The sequence below is a fragment of the Emydura macquarii genome, unplaced genomic scaffold (genome assembly GCF_026122565.2).
Source record: "Emydura macquarii macquarii isolate MOO-44397 ecotype Brisbane River unplaced genomic scaffold, CSIRO-AGI_Emac_v2 contig_2076, whole genome shotgun sequence".
Taxonomy (NCBI): domain Eukaryota; kingdom Metazoa; phylum Chordata; order Testudines; family Chelidae; genus Emydura; species Emydura macquarii.
This window is the reverse complement of record NW_027132213.1, coordinates 69,461-86,741: the sequence shown is the minus strand read 5'-3', so window position 1 is coordinate 86,741 and position 17,281 is coordinate 69,461. Positions and strand designations below refer to the sequence as shown.

Sequence of the window (17,281 nt, the reverse complement as noted above, 5' to 3'; positions counted from 1 at the left end):
CTCACATACTCCAAGAGCCTTCATGCCCCACGGCGTCTCCCCCCCCAGCAATCTACCTGCTGCAGTTCGCTGATGAGCTTGTTCTTCTCCTCGATGAGCAGAGCACACTGCTGCTGCTGCTGGTTGAGCACGTCCCACAGGTCCTGAGGGATGATTTTCTTTTTGGCCGAGCCCCATTTCGAGGTGATCTCTTCAAACTTGTCCTGATTAGTCTTGGATTCATTCTCCAGTTTCTCGAGCCTGCAGGGAGCAGCAGATAACGCAATGGGGGCTGGTGAAGGGTTCGGCTGCTGCTCTTGGCCCCGTCCACACGGAGATTTGAAGTCATGTTAGCGTCTTACTGGACAACCAGCTTTAGGGACTAATTCAGTTTCAAACCAAAGGGCAGACAAGATCTTAGTGGGGCAACAAGCTTTTCTGTAGCCCTAACAACAGGCTTGGTCTCCGGATCTGAAAAGGCTCCATGCACTAAAAGAGACGGCTCTGCAGCCAGCAAGTACAAGACAATACAAACACGGCTACAGGAAAATAAATGACTGGTCTCTGTACGACAGGGCTGGGAATGAACCGGATTCAAAGGGAGCACATTGCACAAGCTTGCTCTACAGCCCCAGCAGGTTCCTGTGGAGTGCCAGGAAAATGAGCGGGGGCTCTCGGTAGGCAGCACATCCGTTCAGCAGCGCTGAAAGTGTTTGCCCATGACAACCGGTAAGAAACATAGTTCTCGACCGCCAGTGAGTTGCCAAAGCAGCCCCCAGCTGATGGGCATGTGGGTGGCCCTGCTCTGAGCTGGCCCTTTCAGAGGATACTCAGGACTAGCAGGGGAGCAAAGATCTTGCTGCCAATGACGCAGCAGAGCTGCAGGATTTCTTACCTCTGTCGCTTCAGTTCATCCTCTTCAGCCCTCCTCTGGGTCTCCCGTGCATCTGCAGCCACCTGGATATTTGTCACTAGCTGTGTACCATCGCTGAGCAGCTTAGCTAGCCTCTGGGAGCAGAGCAAAATGGCAGAGCACCCCCATTAGGGACCCAAACTCGTTGCAATGGAGGGCTACTTGGCTAGCATTTTTGAGCCAGGGTGCCTAAAGTTTGGCTCCTACATCCTTATTTAAGTACCTAAATACAAGTAGCCTGTGCACCTGCTGCTTCCATTGAAGAGAAAAGAGTCATATCCCCTAGTAACTGTGTCTTCGAGATGTTTCCCAGCATGGACCCACACACACCATTCTCCTTCCTCACTGGGCCAGAGTCTCAATATACAGGAATGCACCCGAGGCATGTGTATCACCTGCAGGGCAGCTCCACAGAGGCAATCATCTCGAAGAGTTACCAATGTGAGGACCAGTTCTTCAGTGGGGTCCTAGCTTTGCTAATCCCTTAGCGCAATGAGAGCACCACACAGCATGTTCTGCATTTGGAAGCTCAGTATATTGGGCTTTCGCTGCAGAGTTGAAAACAGGAGGCTGTTTTTAGGAACTCTAAAGGTGAGCAGGCAGAAGAAGCTGGGGTGCTTCAGAAGCAACATTTTTCATCAGCTTATGGTCGTAGATCTGCCTGGCATGTGGACACATTTTTCAGAAATTAGTCCCCAACTGAGCAGTTTCTGCTATGTCAAAACACACAGATCCATTGGTTTACACTGAGCTGTGATCATCAGAGGCTACACGAATAGGAGTCCAGGGCCAAACTTAGTGATTCTAATTGACTTAGAATCATAGAAGAGGAGGGTTGGAAGGTAGCTCAGGGGGTATCTAGTCCCACCCCCTGCTCAAAGCAGGACCAACCAACCCAACTAAACCATCCCAGCCAGAGCTTTCTCAAGCCTCACCTAAAAAACCTCTAAGGATGGAGATTCCACCACCTCCCTAGGTAACCCATTCCAGTGCTTCACCACCCTCCTAGGGAAAAGGTTTTTCCTAATATCCAACTTAGACCTCCCCAACTGCAACTTGAGACCATTGCTCCTTGTTCTGTCATCTGCCAACTTGCCTACGTTGATCTATTTTGCCACAGCTGAGTTCTAACCTGTCTGCTCTCTTCTGTCTGCTTGTGGCTCCTGCTCAGCTCTTCTGCCTCAGCCTTCTTCGCATCTGGATCTTCTCCAAGGGCCTCCCTGTGTGGGGACACGGGGGAAGAGAAACTCTTTAGTAACACGTCATCTTCCATATCTTAAAGATCTCTATTGAGCCATACCACCTGGTGCTGTGATCCCGCAAGAGTCCACAAGAGTCAGTTCGGATGGAAGAGTGACCCAGATATTCTCAGACTCTGACGGGAGATAACTGGGTCCCCCCCCATCAGGGCATGAGAGTTTAGAAAAGAACACAGGGTCACTGCCACGGTAGAACACACCAGTGTCTGGTGAGGAGACTCCTGCCTAGCGATTGCTCCCTGTTGGGTTCCGGATCTCATCCGCAAGCCGAGTGGCAGTGATTTTGGAGGAGCACTGGCCCATTTGACCATTCTCTGCCCAGTACAGATTTGAAGGCTGGTCCATCCCCTATTTCTAAAGCTGCTGCTCTCAGACCGTGTCACACTGACACGAGCCATAACTGTGGCTAGAGGATGACAATAGCCCCCGGCGGAGGAAGAATCAGTCACGGGGTTCCCACACACAGGCCACCTCGATCATCGGAGACCCACAGCTGGGCGCCCCATGCCGCCTGCTTTCAGCTCCCGCCGACCTGAGGAAAATCCGCTTCTTTTTAAAAAACAAAACGTAGTTTTCGGAGTGAACGTGGTGCTAGTGAGAAGCGGGGGGTGTACACTAGTGAGAAGCAGGGGGTGTACACTAGTGAGAAGCAGGGGGTGTACGGCCCTGGAGACCTATGGCCTCCCTTTATACCCCACCCAGGAAGGCAGCGCAAGCTCCCCCAGCCCCGTCACCCAGACCTAGCAGTGGAAGGAGACTGCTAACACCAGGGCCAGCTGGGACGATGGGTTTGTGCCCTGGAGGTTAGCGCTGGACTGGTCCTGCACTGTAACCGGTCCCGCTAACAGGCAGCGCTCGGACCCCACCGCAGCGGGCTGTGTCTGGAGCTGTACGCCTTCACCCCGAGACACGCCACCCCCCGAACCAGCCCCTTCTGCTGGACCGGGCACAGCCGCAGACCGGCCCCCCAGCCCCGGGCAGGGCGTTGGACGGGTCAGCCCCAGGCAGGTGCCACGCAGCGAACCCAGGACTGGGAAGAGGGGTCCGGGCTGCTTCGGCTCTTTGCGGTTCGGTTCGGTTCGGTCCGGTCCCAGGCGGGTTTCGGGCTGGATCCAGTTCGGGGAGCGTTGGTCGGTCTAGACCCGGTTCGGGGGGGATGGTCCCGGCCCGGTTCCGGTTCGGGGGGGATGGGCTCGGCCCCCCCGCTCTCACCGGCGCTTGGCCTCCAGCCGGGCCGCGATGCGGAGGCGCCGGGCCGCGATCCGCTCCTCCGGCTCCGGCGCGTTGAGCGACGGGCGCCGCGCCTGCAGCTCCTCGGCCGACACCGGCCGGCTCATGCTGCCCCGGCCCGGCCCGGCCCGGCCTTGTCTCGCCTCAGCGGCGTCGCTAGGCAACGCGGCGCGCGGCCTCGGGCGGGGGCGGGGCTGCAGCGCGAGCGCCGAGCGCCCCGCCCCCCTGTCCCGCCGCGAAGCCCGCCCCCTGCAGCGGCCTGGCTCCACTCCAGGCTCCACGGGCCTGCCCCGCCCACCCTGCAGCGCCCTGCACCTGCCTGCCCCCCTGCAGGCTCCCTCCGTGCCCCACCCCAGCTGCATAGCACCCAGGCTTGCTGCCCCACGGCCTGCAGTGACCGGCCCAGCCTGGGAGCCCAGGGCTCCTTAGCGTGGAGGCCCCATGGGGGCCGTGGACTCAGTCACATCGTACAGGGCCCCCCTCGCCCACTGCTGCTGTTCGGCTGGTGGCACCACACACCCCACATGCCAGCGCCTGCCCCACAACTGCAAACTTCCCCTAGGCCAGGCTGGCCGGAGAGAGCAGCCTGTTCTGACCCGCAGTGGGAGAGCCCGGCTCCCACGGCCTGGGCAGCCAGCGTTCCTACTGGCAGGGGGAAGCCTGGCTCCAGCCCATCCAGGGACCAGGACACAGGGGAGCAGCGTGTGAGCATCCTGCCTCTCGCTCTGTTCTCCCAGGTCAGCAGACAGACGCCCTTTGCCATCACCTGTGGAGGGGCTGCGTTTCCCAAGCCAGCCCTCCTTCCTCCCTGCACTGGGATCTTTGCCACATCCCCACAGGCAGCCCCACCCACCCTGACTGGGTCCCAGGAACTAGCATGCTCCAGCCTCTGTTAGCCCTTCATCCCTGGTATGCTGCCTCCCTTCTGCAGCTGTGATGCGCCCTCAGACCATAAGGTCAGAAGGGACCATTGTGATCATCGAGCCTGGCCTCCTGCACAACGCAGCCCACAGAACCTCACCCGCCCACTCTTGTATAGACCCCTGCCCTGTGACTGAGTTACTGACGTCCTCAAATAATGATTTAAAGACTTCAAGGTACAGAGAACCCACCAGAAAGTGAGGCGTGCCCCACATGAAGGCAAAAAACCCGCAGGGCCTATGCCGATCCGCCCCGGGGTCTCAGGTTTGGTACGGTATGGTTACTATCCCGGTGACAAACTGATCAGGAGAGATTTTTAAAGACGGCTACGTTTCAAATGGCTCACTGCCGTGGCGTCCATCGTGAGAAGCAGAGCTTAAGAATGGGCTGAAAGTTCATGGGGAATGAGGAAGTTTTCCTCCATTGGTGAAGAAGGATGAGAGCAGTTCTGAGTGTTAAAGACTTAGACACAGGGCAGAGAAAAGACAAGGAGAGGCCTGGAGCACTTTAAAGACTAACCAGTTTAATTCCTGCAGATTCTTACAAGCCTTAGGTCACAATCCACCACCCGCCTTCGGTTATCTTGTCCTGAAATTCAGCATGAACTGTGTGACAGCTAACACTTCACATGTGCAATAGGAAAACCCAAACCCTTGTTTTTAAAGGAAAAACCCAACTTCTACGCCCAAGATTGACTGAACAGGAGAACCCACAAGGTCATTCTCTTGCTAGCAGACTGCTCAGACACCTGAGCGATGGGCCTGGAAAAGAACCTGAAAAGAACCGAGTTGGGTTTTCCTCCCCTCTATGCTGGTTTCCAGTAGGGATGGAGGCAGCCGGGACCCAGCTGAAATGGAGAAGGGGATGGCAAAACCTTGGCTGTCGGCTGAGCCACGCTGCTCAGCCCTGACACGTGATCTGTCTCAGCATTCGCCACACAGCCTGGAGGAAGGGCTGGGGATTTTTATGGCTGTGTTACTACCTGGATCCCGAGGTGTCTCACAGCCAGGGGAGAGCGGCTGAGCCACGCAGACTGAAGGTGGGGAAGAGGCCCAGGAGCACGCACACATTGACAGGCACTTCCTCCCTGTAGCCGGCAGGGGTGGTCCCCCTCTGAGGAGGACCCAGAGAGGGAGCCAGACCCACCCTGGCTGACAGAAGCCTGCCCCAGGGAAACACCTGACTGGAAGCACAGGGGCGGGTCTAGGCCTTTAAAGGCCCCAGTGGCCCCACCTGACCGGAAGCAGGGGGGCGGAGCTAGGCCTTTAAGAGCCAGGCCAGCGAGCTCAGTTGGTGGGAGGTGGCCGAAGGGGAAGGACGTGTCTCCTCCAGGCCAGGCAGCTGGGCTGAGAGGGAGTGGCCGGCCGGCCTTAAACCCAGCCTGGGGATCAACCGAGGCCTCCCCCAGGTACCCTATGGCCTGGTAGTTGGAGGGACTGCCAGAGACCCCCTCGGCCTGGGAGCCAGAAGAAGGCCCGTCGGGGCTCCCGGCGGACTACGAGCCGGAGGAGAACCCCCCGGAGACACCCGGGGCTTGGGAGACAGAACCAGACCTGCCAGAGCAGTGCCGAGCCTGGGACCCCGAGGATCTACCGGCTGTGCCCGAGGCCTGGGGGCCGCAGGACCTGGAGGAGCTACCCCCCGAAGACGAGCCCATGGAGCTACCCGACCTGCCGCCCGTGGACAACGAGGGCCTGGCCGGTCTACCCCACCTCAGCGACCCAGAGGAGACAGGGACAGGGGGTTTCGGGGAGGAAGAAGCCCAGGGATAGCCGCACGTTGGTGGCTGAGTCAGGGGCAACCCGGGCGGCGTGTGGCGGCCGGATCCCCGCCGACCCGGTGGCAAACGCCGTTGCCACTGCCAGGGCCCTGGGCTGGGACGCAGTGGAGACGGGCGGGCCTGCGTCCCCCTCCCCCCTTCCCTATCCTCCGTGAGGAAGCCTTCCCCGCCGTACCGTTCAAGAGAGCGGCTTGCTCACCTGCCAGCCCTGCCTGAGGGCCTGGCCTTAAGACTGCTTGCCTCGCCAGCCCTGCCTGAGGGTCTGGTCATAGACCGCTTGCCCTAAAAAGGGCACAAGACTGCTCCCGGTGAGAGGTAGCCGGGAGGGCTGGTCCCCCTCTGAGGAGGACCCAGAGAGGGGAAAACCCGGACGCTGCTCCCCGGTTCCAGGGGCACGTCCACACTCCCGTTTCAAGGAATCCCCGCTGCACCCTCGCCATATCGACTTACCTCCCAGGTGTCCCTCCAAAGGCCATTTCCCCACCATGTTTCAGCCTGAACAACTCCATTCATGCCATTCCTTTGACTCCCCTTGGTTTTTTGGGTTATTTTTTAATCAGCCAAACATCCCTTTGTTGCTTGAACCCGCTCCACTCGCATGACTCTGATCCATTGGGCCTCACCTTTAAGGACCCGCAAATCAAGGGCTTCAGCACAGACAGGATTCATGCTCTCTCCCAGCCCCCCAGCGGATGCAGCAGGAGGGCAGGTTGCCTTCTCCACCCGGCCAAGGCAGCAGTGGGCGTGTTTTCCGAAGCCCCTCACCCACCGCACCCCTCAAATCCCCCGGCTCAGCGCCTCTGACCAGAGCCGCTCTCTGCCTTTTTCTCCAGGGGAAACCAGGAGACTGAATAAGGGACTTTACACTTTTTTTTTTTTTTTTTTTTGCATTCTCAAAGCGCTCTGCTGCCTGATTAATCCTCTCTGTAGCAGGTGGAATTGTTCCCATCTTACTTTGGGAAACAGGCGCAGAGAAGGGAAATGACCAGCCCCCGGGCACCCAGCAGCAGATGAGACCAGACCTTGGGTCTCCTGACTCCCGTCCTGTGCTCAGAGCAACAGATCACACTGCCGCTCCCTTAGGGATAAAGACCATGTATTAACCTGGGAGCTGTTACCGCCATCCGCTGCAGGACAAGGGATCAGAGGAACACCCGGCTAAGTCTGGAGCGACACTGGGGGGCCTGGACCGTAACAGGACAGGGCTGTGGTTAAAAACAGAAGAGCCCAATGGAGGTCTGTCAGCAGCCAACCTAGACGCTTTACCTTGGCTCACGGCCCCCTCACTCCGCCTGTAGCACTGGGCACAACGCCTCCTTTTAGCAGCAGCGCAGCAGGGGCTGTGCCCACGTGTGCCTCAGTAAAAGCCCCGTCAGCTTTTCCCTTTGGGCTTTACAGTCATTACATCCACCCCTTGGAGGGAGGTCACTGTTATTCCCACCGTACAGATGGGGAAACCGAGGCATGGGGGGGGGCTTTCCCAGGGACATGCTGAGTCAGGGACAGAGCTGGGATCAGAACACAGGTATTCCTGGCTCCCAAGCCTGCGCTCGGACTGCCAGATTATACTTTCTCCAAGCACGCTGTGCAGGGGACAGCGTCTGCGCCAGTGGCAAAGGGTTCCAGAGTGCTTGCCAATGTTTCGGGGGGGGTTAAATTTCTCCGAGATGTGGTAGATTTAAATGCTTAAATCCCGGCTCATTTAGGGTTGCAGTTAGCCTTAAGGGAAGTGGTCGTAACTCCCACTGACTTCAGCTTGGAAGAGAGCTGAATTTGGTCCTTAGATTCTGGAAGGATTTCCCCATCAGATTACAGGCACATCAACTTCCATATGAGGAGAGATTAATGAGACTGGTATTTTTCAGCTTGGAAAAGAGACGACTAAGGAGGGATATGACAGAGGTCTATTAAATCACGGATTGGTTTGGAGAAAGTAAATAAGGAAGTGTTAATTACTCCTCATAACACAAAAACTAGGGGTCACTAAATGAAATTAAGAGGCAGCAGGTTTAAAACAAACAAAAGGAAGTATTGCTTCATGCCAGGCACAGTCAACCTGTGGAACTCCTTGCCAGAGGATGTTGTGAAGGCCAAGACCATGACGGAGTTCAAAAGAGAACTAGTTAAGTTCACGGAGGACAGGTCCATCAATGGCTATTAGCCAGGATAGGCAGGGATTGCTGTTTGCCAAAGGTTGGGAATGGCCGACAGGATGGATCACTTGATGATGGCCTGTTCTGTTCATTCCCTCTGAAGCACCTGGTTTGACAAAGCCCTGGCCGGGATGATTTAGTTGGGGTTGGTCCTGCTTTGAGCAGCGGGTTGGACTAGATACCTCCTGAGGTCCCTTCCAACCCTCAACTTCTATGAGTCTAATGTGCAAATATTACCCGATCTATTCTCACTTCCTACATAAGGGTGTTTTTTGACAATGGGGAAACTGAGGCACAGGACATGGGCAACATGAACGAATGAACTAGATTAAAATGTGTTTGCAAAAGGGTTAATAGAGGCAGCCTGGCTCACCCGTGCCGCAGCCAGGAGCTGGAAAGCCAGCCTGCAAACTTTGGCATCATCTCTTGCTCCACCCATGGCACTTCCAGGCAGACACTCCGTACCTGGGATTGTTCAATGGTCCTTTCACAGCCATCCAGGCACAGACCTCCATGGAGTCTGTAAAGCCAAATGAATTCTAGAGTTATAAGCAATGACAGGGCCGAGCCCCGCATGCTGTCTCCGGAAATGTAATACGCTCATGTGTCCCAGGAATGTGTGCCAACCTGTATTGATTGCAAGCACTCCGATTTCTTTCCTTAGACCTGGAGAAGAGTCGTGTGTAGTTCAAATGCTCGCACCTTCCACCAACAGAAGTGAGTCCAATAAAAGATATCACCTCACCCACCTTCTCACTCCTGTAACAGGCACAAGAGACCAGAGCCAATTTTTCATACAGGCAATTCCAGCCTCCTTTAATTTCCAGGTTGCCTAAAGACCGGTCTCCTTTCATTAAAAGGACCAGCAGCTTTTCAGATCACACAACAACCCTCTTTTCTTTCCCCCCCTTATTTTAAACATCAACAATTCTTTAGCCTATACGTATACACTCATTCCTGGCTGGTTTCCAAAGCCACCCGGGCAAAGTGAATACAAATTTACGTTTAAAAAAACATTGGATTTTTATTTCATTTGGATTTTTGTAGTTAAATTAAATGCATCTATTTTAAAATAAACCTATTGGAAATTATGGCAACGTATGTTACGGCCTAAACTTACTACAGTCTATTCAAATCATTGACATTCAATGTAAAAAATTAGTATTAAGCCGTATCGGGTTTGCGGCTGAATTTTTAGAGGAAGTGAAATCACCGAACTGCTGGAAGTGACTGTCTGAGCATCTGGAACCAGAGTTTGTCCAAGTGCTAAACCCACTTTTGACAGTAACAGCCTCTTCTAAAATGCAGAAAATATTTTCTCTGCGCTTTCCGTTTATTCAACAAGGCGAAGTTAGTGACTTGCTCGTTCAAAGTTAAGAAACTGCCTGGGAGTTGAAAAAGCAGGAAAGATTCGAAGAGGAAATCAAGCCATGACTAAAAACTCGATGGGAGAGGATGAGATCTACTCATTATAACCTCTGGATGGCACAGGATGACCAGACACAGTTCAACTCACTAAATTAAAGATGAATATTCTTTTGTTTAATAAATCCATTCATTTTAAATGCACTTACTTTCTTAGGTTTTCAGCACACTGGAGGTAGTTTTATTTCACTAATAAGACCCAAAGTAGTTCACATGCCATTTTTGCATATTTTAATTGAATTCTGATTTCTATCAAAATAGAGCTTGAAACAAAGCACAGTAGAAAATTAATCATCTAGAAATTTAAGACATGCATCATTCTTCATTGTCTAACAATTAAAAATCTAAACACTACGAACGAACAAGTGTCAGTTAAGCTACGCGATTGCTTAAATAAATGTGCTTCGATAGTGATTAGCAAAAAAGTACCAACTGTAGTGTACAGATGATCTGATTGCAAAATCAACACGTTTTCGTGTTTAATCAGTTTTTCTTTAGGAAAAATAACTAAAAAATCGAATGCAAAACAAGATTAAAATAGATTATTTACATTCAAGGTTTGCTGATTGAAACCATCACCAAAATTTGGTTTAAATCAAATCAAAACTGAAACGGCGCGGATGTAAAATCAATTCAGCCTGTATTCAGGCCTAACTTGTCACGGGACCAAGTGATTTTGGGAGGCCCAACTTGAGACACCTTCGAGGAATGAGCATCTCCCTCTGAAAACCGGGGCCTCTAGTGTGAATCAAGTTGGGCACCTAAAAAAACCCCACAAGAGTTTAGGTTACAGAAGCCCTGGCAATGGAACATGCACCCAGTAAAGCAACCATGGCTATTCCTGGAACAAGCTTTTTTTTTTTTTTTTTTTCCAAATCTAGGTTAACTGGGGCAAAAACTCCCCAAACAAAGCAAAGGTCCTCAGCTATTTATAGCACCAGCCTTTTCTAGTGCCCAGCCGCCAGCTCCAGTCCCACCTGCCCCCGTTGGGCTGGGGTTTAGACAAGGCACTTGTTTTCTCATAGGGTAATTTCTGTCCCTCCAAGTTCTGGTCTCTCTGCACCTGGGGAACTCCCTGCAGGTTTGATTTAAATGCATCATAAAACCCAGAAGGCTACAAAATGGAGGCTGCCATGCTCCCAGGCCCCCCAACCCTAATCACCACAAAATGGAGGCCACCCCCATACGCCCCAGACCCCAAATTCCCCCCCAAAGTGGACCTTCCCCCTAAACCTCCCTGCCACAAACTCCTCTGCAAAACGGAGGCTGGTCTTCCCGCCCATCTCCCACGGGAACCAGGGGTCCATCCAGCCCAGCCACCTCTCTCTCGCCGGGTCAGCATGGCAGGTTCCAGAGGCGGCGCAATAACCCCTCTGCGGGTGGACGCGGGATAACCTGGGCCCACGCACGGCCCCTCCTTCGCCCCGATAGCTGGGGATGGTTCAATCCTCACGGCGACGTCTAGCTGCACGGCTGGCCCGTACAGCGCCTGAGCCTCGCACCGGAGTGGGGAGGGCGTGGGGGGCCCAGGCTCGGGGCTTTCTACAGCGGGGACGTCCCCAGTGACTCTGCCAAGGTCATGAGGGCAGCCAGGGTGACCAGTTTTATAGGGACAGTCCTGATATTTGGGGCTCTCTCTTATACGGACGCCTGTTATCCCCCAGCCCCGTCCCCATTTTTCACACTTGCCATCTGGTTACCCCCAGGGCAGCCTGCAGCCGAGAAGGGCCCTGAATTAAGCCTTGCACCTTAACCGCTCCGCCAGCCTTTCTTTCCACGCCGGCTGCTCCGGGCCTGCCCTTCCCAGCCACCCGGCGGCCCAAACACAAGCCAAGTTTCATTCCACCGATGACCGCGGGCACCTGCTGCACGTGTGACCTCCGGAGATGCCGGGGCTGTTTGCTCCGCCACCTGCAGGCAAAGCAGGTCTGAGGGAGGATGGCTGGCTGGCGGGGCCAGGGGGTCGTGGCCCAGCCAGGTGCTGCAGTCGATATCTCGTATCCCCGCCCTGCGGAGAGTCCCTAAGCTGCGGCTGTGCAGGGAGATGCTCTGCGGACGCGTAGGCGTTACACAGCACGCAGGCCCAGCCAAGGCGAGGGGGCCGCTGGGCATCTGGGGAGCAGGAAAACAGGGTTACTTACCAGTAACTGTTGTTCTTCGAGATGTGTTGCTCATATGCATTCCAATTAGGTGTGTGCACGCCCCGTGCACAGATTTCCGGAACCTTTTTCCTTAGCACACCCGCAGGGCCGGGTACGACGCCCCCTGGAGTGCCGCGCTCATGTCGTGGTATATAGGGCACCGCCGGCCCCGCGGGTCCCCAGTCCCTTCTTTCTGCCGACTCCGGCAGCGGGGACGGGGGGTGGGTTTGGAATGGATATGAGCAACACATCTCGAAGAACAACAGTTACTGGTAAGTAACCCTGTTTTCTCTCTTCGAGTGATTGCTCATATGCATTCCAATTAGGTGACTAATTTAGCAATACTCTAGGCGGCGGGTAGGAGTCACTGGCGAGCAGCTCTATTCAGCACAGCTCTGCCCACTGCTGCATCTTCCCTCGCCTGTTCGACAATGGCATAATGAGTCATAAATGTATGTACCAATGACCAGGTCGCTGCTCTGCATATGTCTTGCAGAGGTACATTCTCTAGGAAGGCCGCGGAGGATGCTTGAGCTCTGGTCGAATGTGCCACCACCGGGCCGGGGAGGGGTATCCCTGCCCTGTCGTAGCAAGTCTTAATACAGGCTAAAATCCATGATGAGATTCTCTGCGTGGACACGGGAGAGCCTTTCATACGGTCTGCTACCGCTACAAATAATTGTGTGGATTTCCGGAAGGGCCTGGTTCTCTCCAAGTAGTGTGCCAGGGCCCTTCTGACATCCAGAGAATGCCACCTGCGCTCATTCGCCGACCCATGTGGTTTCGGGAAAAATACAGGGAGGAAGATTTCCTGATTATAATGGAATTGGGACACTACCTTGGGTAGGAATGCCGGGTGGGGTCGTAGTCTGACCTTGTCTTTAAAAAAGCGATTCCCCCTTGAACCGGGTGGGAGCCCCATGGACCCCAGTATGGTCCTTGCCAAGGCCCTTGGGCCCAGCCCGGCATAGGATACTGGAGGGCCTCCCCATGTCTCTCACGGTGGCCTGAGCCCGCTGAACGCCTCTTACGGGCCTTAGGCAGGGAACGGCTTCGTGAAGAAGACGAGGTGGACACATGTCTGCGCCTATGGCGGCGTCTAGAGGAGGACCAGCTAGAGGAGCTGGATCTCCTACGTCTGTGACACGACCTCTTGTAGCGCCGCTTGCCACCTCTGGAGTGCGAGCGACGATGTCTGCGGCCGGACACCGGGGACAGCGAACGGGAGCGCGGCTTGTGGAACGTGGGAATCATCGGCGCCGAGGGAAGCGGTGCCGGTATCGGCGGTGCCGAAGGGAGCGGTGCCGGAGTCGGCGGTGCCGAAGGGAGCGGTGCCGGCATGGTCTGCGCCGAAGGGAGCTGTGCCGGTATCAACGGCACCGAGGAAAGATGTGCCGGTGCCATCAGGATCGGTGCCGGTCCCATCAGCGGTGCCGCTGCCTCAGGTGCCGTGGCCGCCGATGTTGCCGCAGCCTTCGGTCCCTGATGACCGGTGCTACCGACAGTAGAGCCGGTGCGGTGCCGGGATATTTCCCGCACCGGGGTGCTCGCACCCGAGCTATGGTCGGTGCCGGAACCGTCGCTAGAGCTGCTGCGCCGGTTCTTGGGGCCTCTTGACCGCCCACGGTGCCGCGGTGCCGAGGCGCTTGACGACCGAGAGTCGGCGCTCGGAGGGGAGCGACTCTCCACCCTCCTTGACCGTCTGGGTGAGGATCGGGAGCGATGCTTCCTCCACCCACCGGGGCCACCCAGCGCGGGTTTGCCCCGAGACGCAAGTCCCTGGTCCCTCGGCCGAGGGGGGGACGGAGGCGTAGGCAAGGCCATGAGGGCCCTTGCCGCAGCGAACGCCTCCGGTGTCGACGGCCCTTGTAGGGGCGCACCCCCACTCGTCCGAGTCGGGGGAGGCTCCCTACGAGGAGACACCGGTGCCGGAGAGCCCTCCACGGCACGTGGCTGGGGTGTCTCCTGTGCAGCTCCCTGCTTAGGTGGAGGCAGGGAGGAGTCCATCAACGGGATCTCCGGCCGCTTCGACTTCTTCTTACCCGGCACCGATTTCAACGCCGGTGCCGGGGGAGCGCTCTGCACCGAAGAGACGCTCGGTGCCGGTGACCTCGATGGCTCGGAGGCCGGGCGCAGCGCGGACTCCATCAGTAAAGCCTTCAGCCTCGCATCCCGTTCTTTCTGGGTGCGAGGCTTAAACGATTTACAAATTCTGCACTTATCTTTACGGTGCTGCTCCCCGAGGCAACGGAGGCAGCGGTCGTGAGGGTCACTCACGGGAAATTGTTTGGAGCATAGAGTGCAGCTCTTGAAACCTGTGGAGCCAGGCATGACTCCGCAGGAGCCCCGAAGGGCAGATAACAACTATACAGACGCTCCTTTTGAATAACAAAAGGACTAATTAAACAGTAATGGTTTGATGAGCCAAGGACTGCTACTTGCACTAGCAAGGGGCAGAAGTTCCAGCAACCGTCAGAGGCGGAAAGAAGGGACTGGGGACCCGCGGGGCCCTATATACCACGACATGAGCGCGGCACTCCAGGGGGCGCCGTACCCGGCCCTGCGGGTGTGCTAAGGAAAAAGGTTCCGGAAATCTGTGCACGGGGCGCGCACACACCTAATTGGAATGCATATGAGCAACACATCTCGAAGAGAGAATAGCCAGTGATTGTTCACCACCAGCAACTACTGGCTGGGTCTTTTTTTTGGCGGCGTAGACACAGCGTTCCTCTTTGTCTGGGCCTCAGCTCCCAGCTGTCCAGCGGGGCGGAGCCCTGCCCTGCCGCCGGGGAGGGGATGGATGCACTGAAGGCCAGGGGGAACTCAGATCCTGCAGGGCAAGCGCCAAGGCAGACTGCAGGAAGCCGAAGGGAGCCCGCCTGCCCGGGGCGTCTCATCAGCACAGATTCCAAGCCCCAGACCCCGGCTCCACGTCCCCAGGCATCGACCTCGCCGGGCTGTGGCTGCCAGGGGCACCCTCCTGGCACAGCTCCCAGCGCCGGGCAGCGCAGGGTCCTCGCCGGTCTCCTTTCCACAGCGACTATGGGCAAGGGGCTGCAGGGGATCCAACCTGCTCGACCCCGTCTCTCTCTTGCAAACTACAGCCAGCTGCTGCTGCTGCATCTCGCCGCCCCGGCCCTCCCGGCCACAGCATCACTTTCCCCGGGGAAAGGGGAGTAGCCAACAGGCCGCAGAAGCAAAGGTTTTGCACTTAAGGAGGGAACAATCTGTGCTGGTGCAGACCAGAGCGTCCAGCCTCGCATTGCTCTGCAACGCCCCGCACCAGCCTCCATCCATCCAGGCACTGCCCGTCCCAGCCCCTGTGTGATGCCGGACACCCTCTGTCCGTGCATTGTCCCCCCACAGCCCCCGTGCAACACCAGCCTCTGGCCATGCACTGCTCCCCCCTCCCCCCCACTCCACTGCCCCTCCACTGGCCAGGCAACACCTGAGGGGACCATGCATCGCCTCTCACAGGAAAAGCAGCCCCCCCGCCCCCGGGGAGCCGGCCCTAGAAACTTCCCGACTCACCTGCTGGTCCCAGCAGAGCTCTCCCGCCCTCCAGCCTGGTTAGAGGCTCATCCTTTGCAAAGCATCGAGAGCTGGCACAGATCCCGTCCGAGTGCCGGGGGAGCCGTGGGGCAGGGGACCTTTGCCTTTGGCTGTGCCCTAGGCTTGCACTGGGGCCCTCCCCGCAGTCCCCAGGCCAGCCCTGGGCGGTCACAGCTGAAGGAGTGAGAGAGTCGATGGCAGGAGGGGAGGGCGGCTGTTCTCAGAGCAGCTGCAGTTCGTTCTGTGCGCAGCTCATCCCTAGTTCTCAAAGCACTTTACAAAGGGGAGCAGCGTCACGATTCCCATGATAGATGTGGGGAAACTGAGGCACGGAGGGTGGAACTTCGCGCCTGAGGTCACCCGGCTGACCCAGCTGCTTCTTCCACCGAGCCGGCGGCTAGTTATGGGGCAGAGCACAGGCCCATTCACCCTCTGTGACCGCCCCATGGCTGCCCCGGCCGAACCACCCCTCTGCACCTCGCCTCGCAGCCCTGCCCTGCGCCCGCCCTCGGGATAGCAGACGTGAGCCCGGCTGGTGTCTGACAAGGAGCAGGCAGCCCACGGGCAAGCAGGGGGGAGGCTGCCCCACCTTTTTTGGGGGGAGGGAACAATTAGGGGTGCTTGCTTGCTGCTGCACAAACCCGTTATGCAAACGAGCTAGCTGACAGGCAGCCCTGCACTCCAGCTTACAACGTGTGGCCCCTCTGTGCTAGGCTTGCCTAGCACTGTACAGCCGGGAGCAGGTGCCTGCCCCCCTCCCATGGGACGTGGTCCCGCTTCCCCCCAGGCCAGGCCCGGCTCCCAAGGAAGTTCTCCCACGCCGGGCCTCTCCTTGCGCTCAGCAGCTCCCTGGCAGGCCAGCTCTCCGCCAAGGGCACAGCTGGGGGTGGAACCGCGGTTCAGGGCGCTCTGAGCGTCAGGGGATGACCCCAAATCGGGCCACTCAGCTGGAGCCAGCGCAGAGGGGAGTGCCAGGGCCAGGAGGGTGGTTCACACGTTGCCTCCTGCAAGAAGGAAGGGAAGAAGCTGGGTAGAGAAAGCAGCAAAGGGCAGCAGTCGGGAAGAGCCTTTGGGTTAAGAGCCAGTTGACGATCAGCTGATCATCTGCAGGAGGCAGGAAGTCATTTGCATCTCTAATTGCTAAGCCCACTTATTGCTGGTGCTTTTTTGGTGATGTTTGCACCCCTCAGCAAACCGGGTCAGGCGAAGCCTGTGGATTTTTTGTGGTTTTTTATAGTAAACTTTGGCAAAGAGGATGAAGGAAAAACCCAGCTGGCAGATCCATGTTTCTCTCGTGCCATGTGTGTGATGAGAAGAGTTCACCACAGCCAGGGGGAATTGAGCAGCAGCAGCAGCATTAGGTTACTGGTGTGTCAAGTCAGGACTCCTGGGTTCTGTTCTCCTCCCTGCCATAGACCTGCCGTGACAGCTGGGGCAGCTCCCTGAACATCTGTGGCTGTCTCCCCCACTGTCGGTGGATGCATTTCCTTACCTCCCGGGGTTGCAGGGACTCGTTCATTGCTGTGTAACCTCAGCTAGCCGGCCATGGCTCCAAAATTCTTCCGCTAAAGCTCTGGTAAGTTGGGGGAATTTTAGTGTGACTTTTGCACGGCCGGATTTTATAGCCGCCGGACTGCACTGTAACTCGGGCTCACAAAGTGCTTTGCACGCCTTTCTCGCCTTTGCGGCTCTCAATGCACGTGCCGGAGACGTGCAGAAAGCGCCCACTTGCCGGATGGAGGCTGGATCAGACGTATTACGAGTTGAAATAATTGGTTGGGAGAAGGCAATGCTTTCTTCCCTCCTGGCAGTCCTCTGTGGGATTGTGAGCTTCTGGGGGCTGGGCCCAACTTTTCATCGTGTGTGTACCGTGCTCAGCACCCGGGGCCCCAGCCTGTGACTGAACCTTGCTGGTGCTACTAGAACGT

The 17,281-nt window shown here is 56.6% G+C and overlaps 1 protein-coding gene across 1 annotated transcript in view; it reads right to left on the bottom strand.

Annotated features, from left to right (window-relative positions):
* The window catches only part of DRC1 (dynein regulatory complex subunit 1), a 28,030-nt gene extending 24,390 nt beyond the window's left edge, over positions 1-3,640 (bottom strand). Inside the window, exons 1-4 of the mRNA XM_067558465.1 lie at positions 3,364-3,640; positions 2,025-2,112; positions 875-987; positions 57-240 (exon numbers count right to left, since the gene is read on the bottom strand). Of these exons, the coding sequence (XP_067414566.1) occupies positions 57-240; positions 875-987; positions 2,025-2,112; positions 3,364-3,488 (510 nt within the window). The 5' untranslated portion in view covers positions 3,489-3,640. The remainder of the gene's footprint in view (positions 1-56; positions 241-874; positions 988-2,024; positions 2,113-3,363) is intronic.
* Between the last annotated feature and the right edge of the window lie 13,641 nt (positions 3,641-17,281).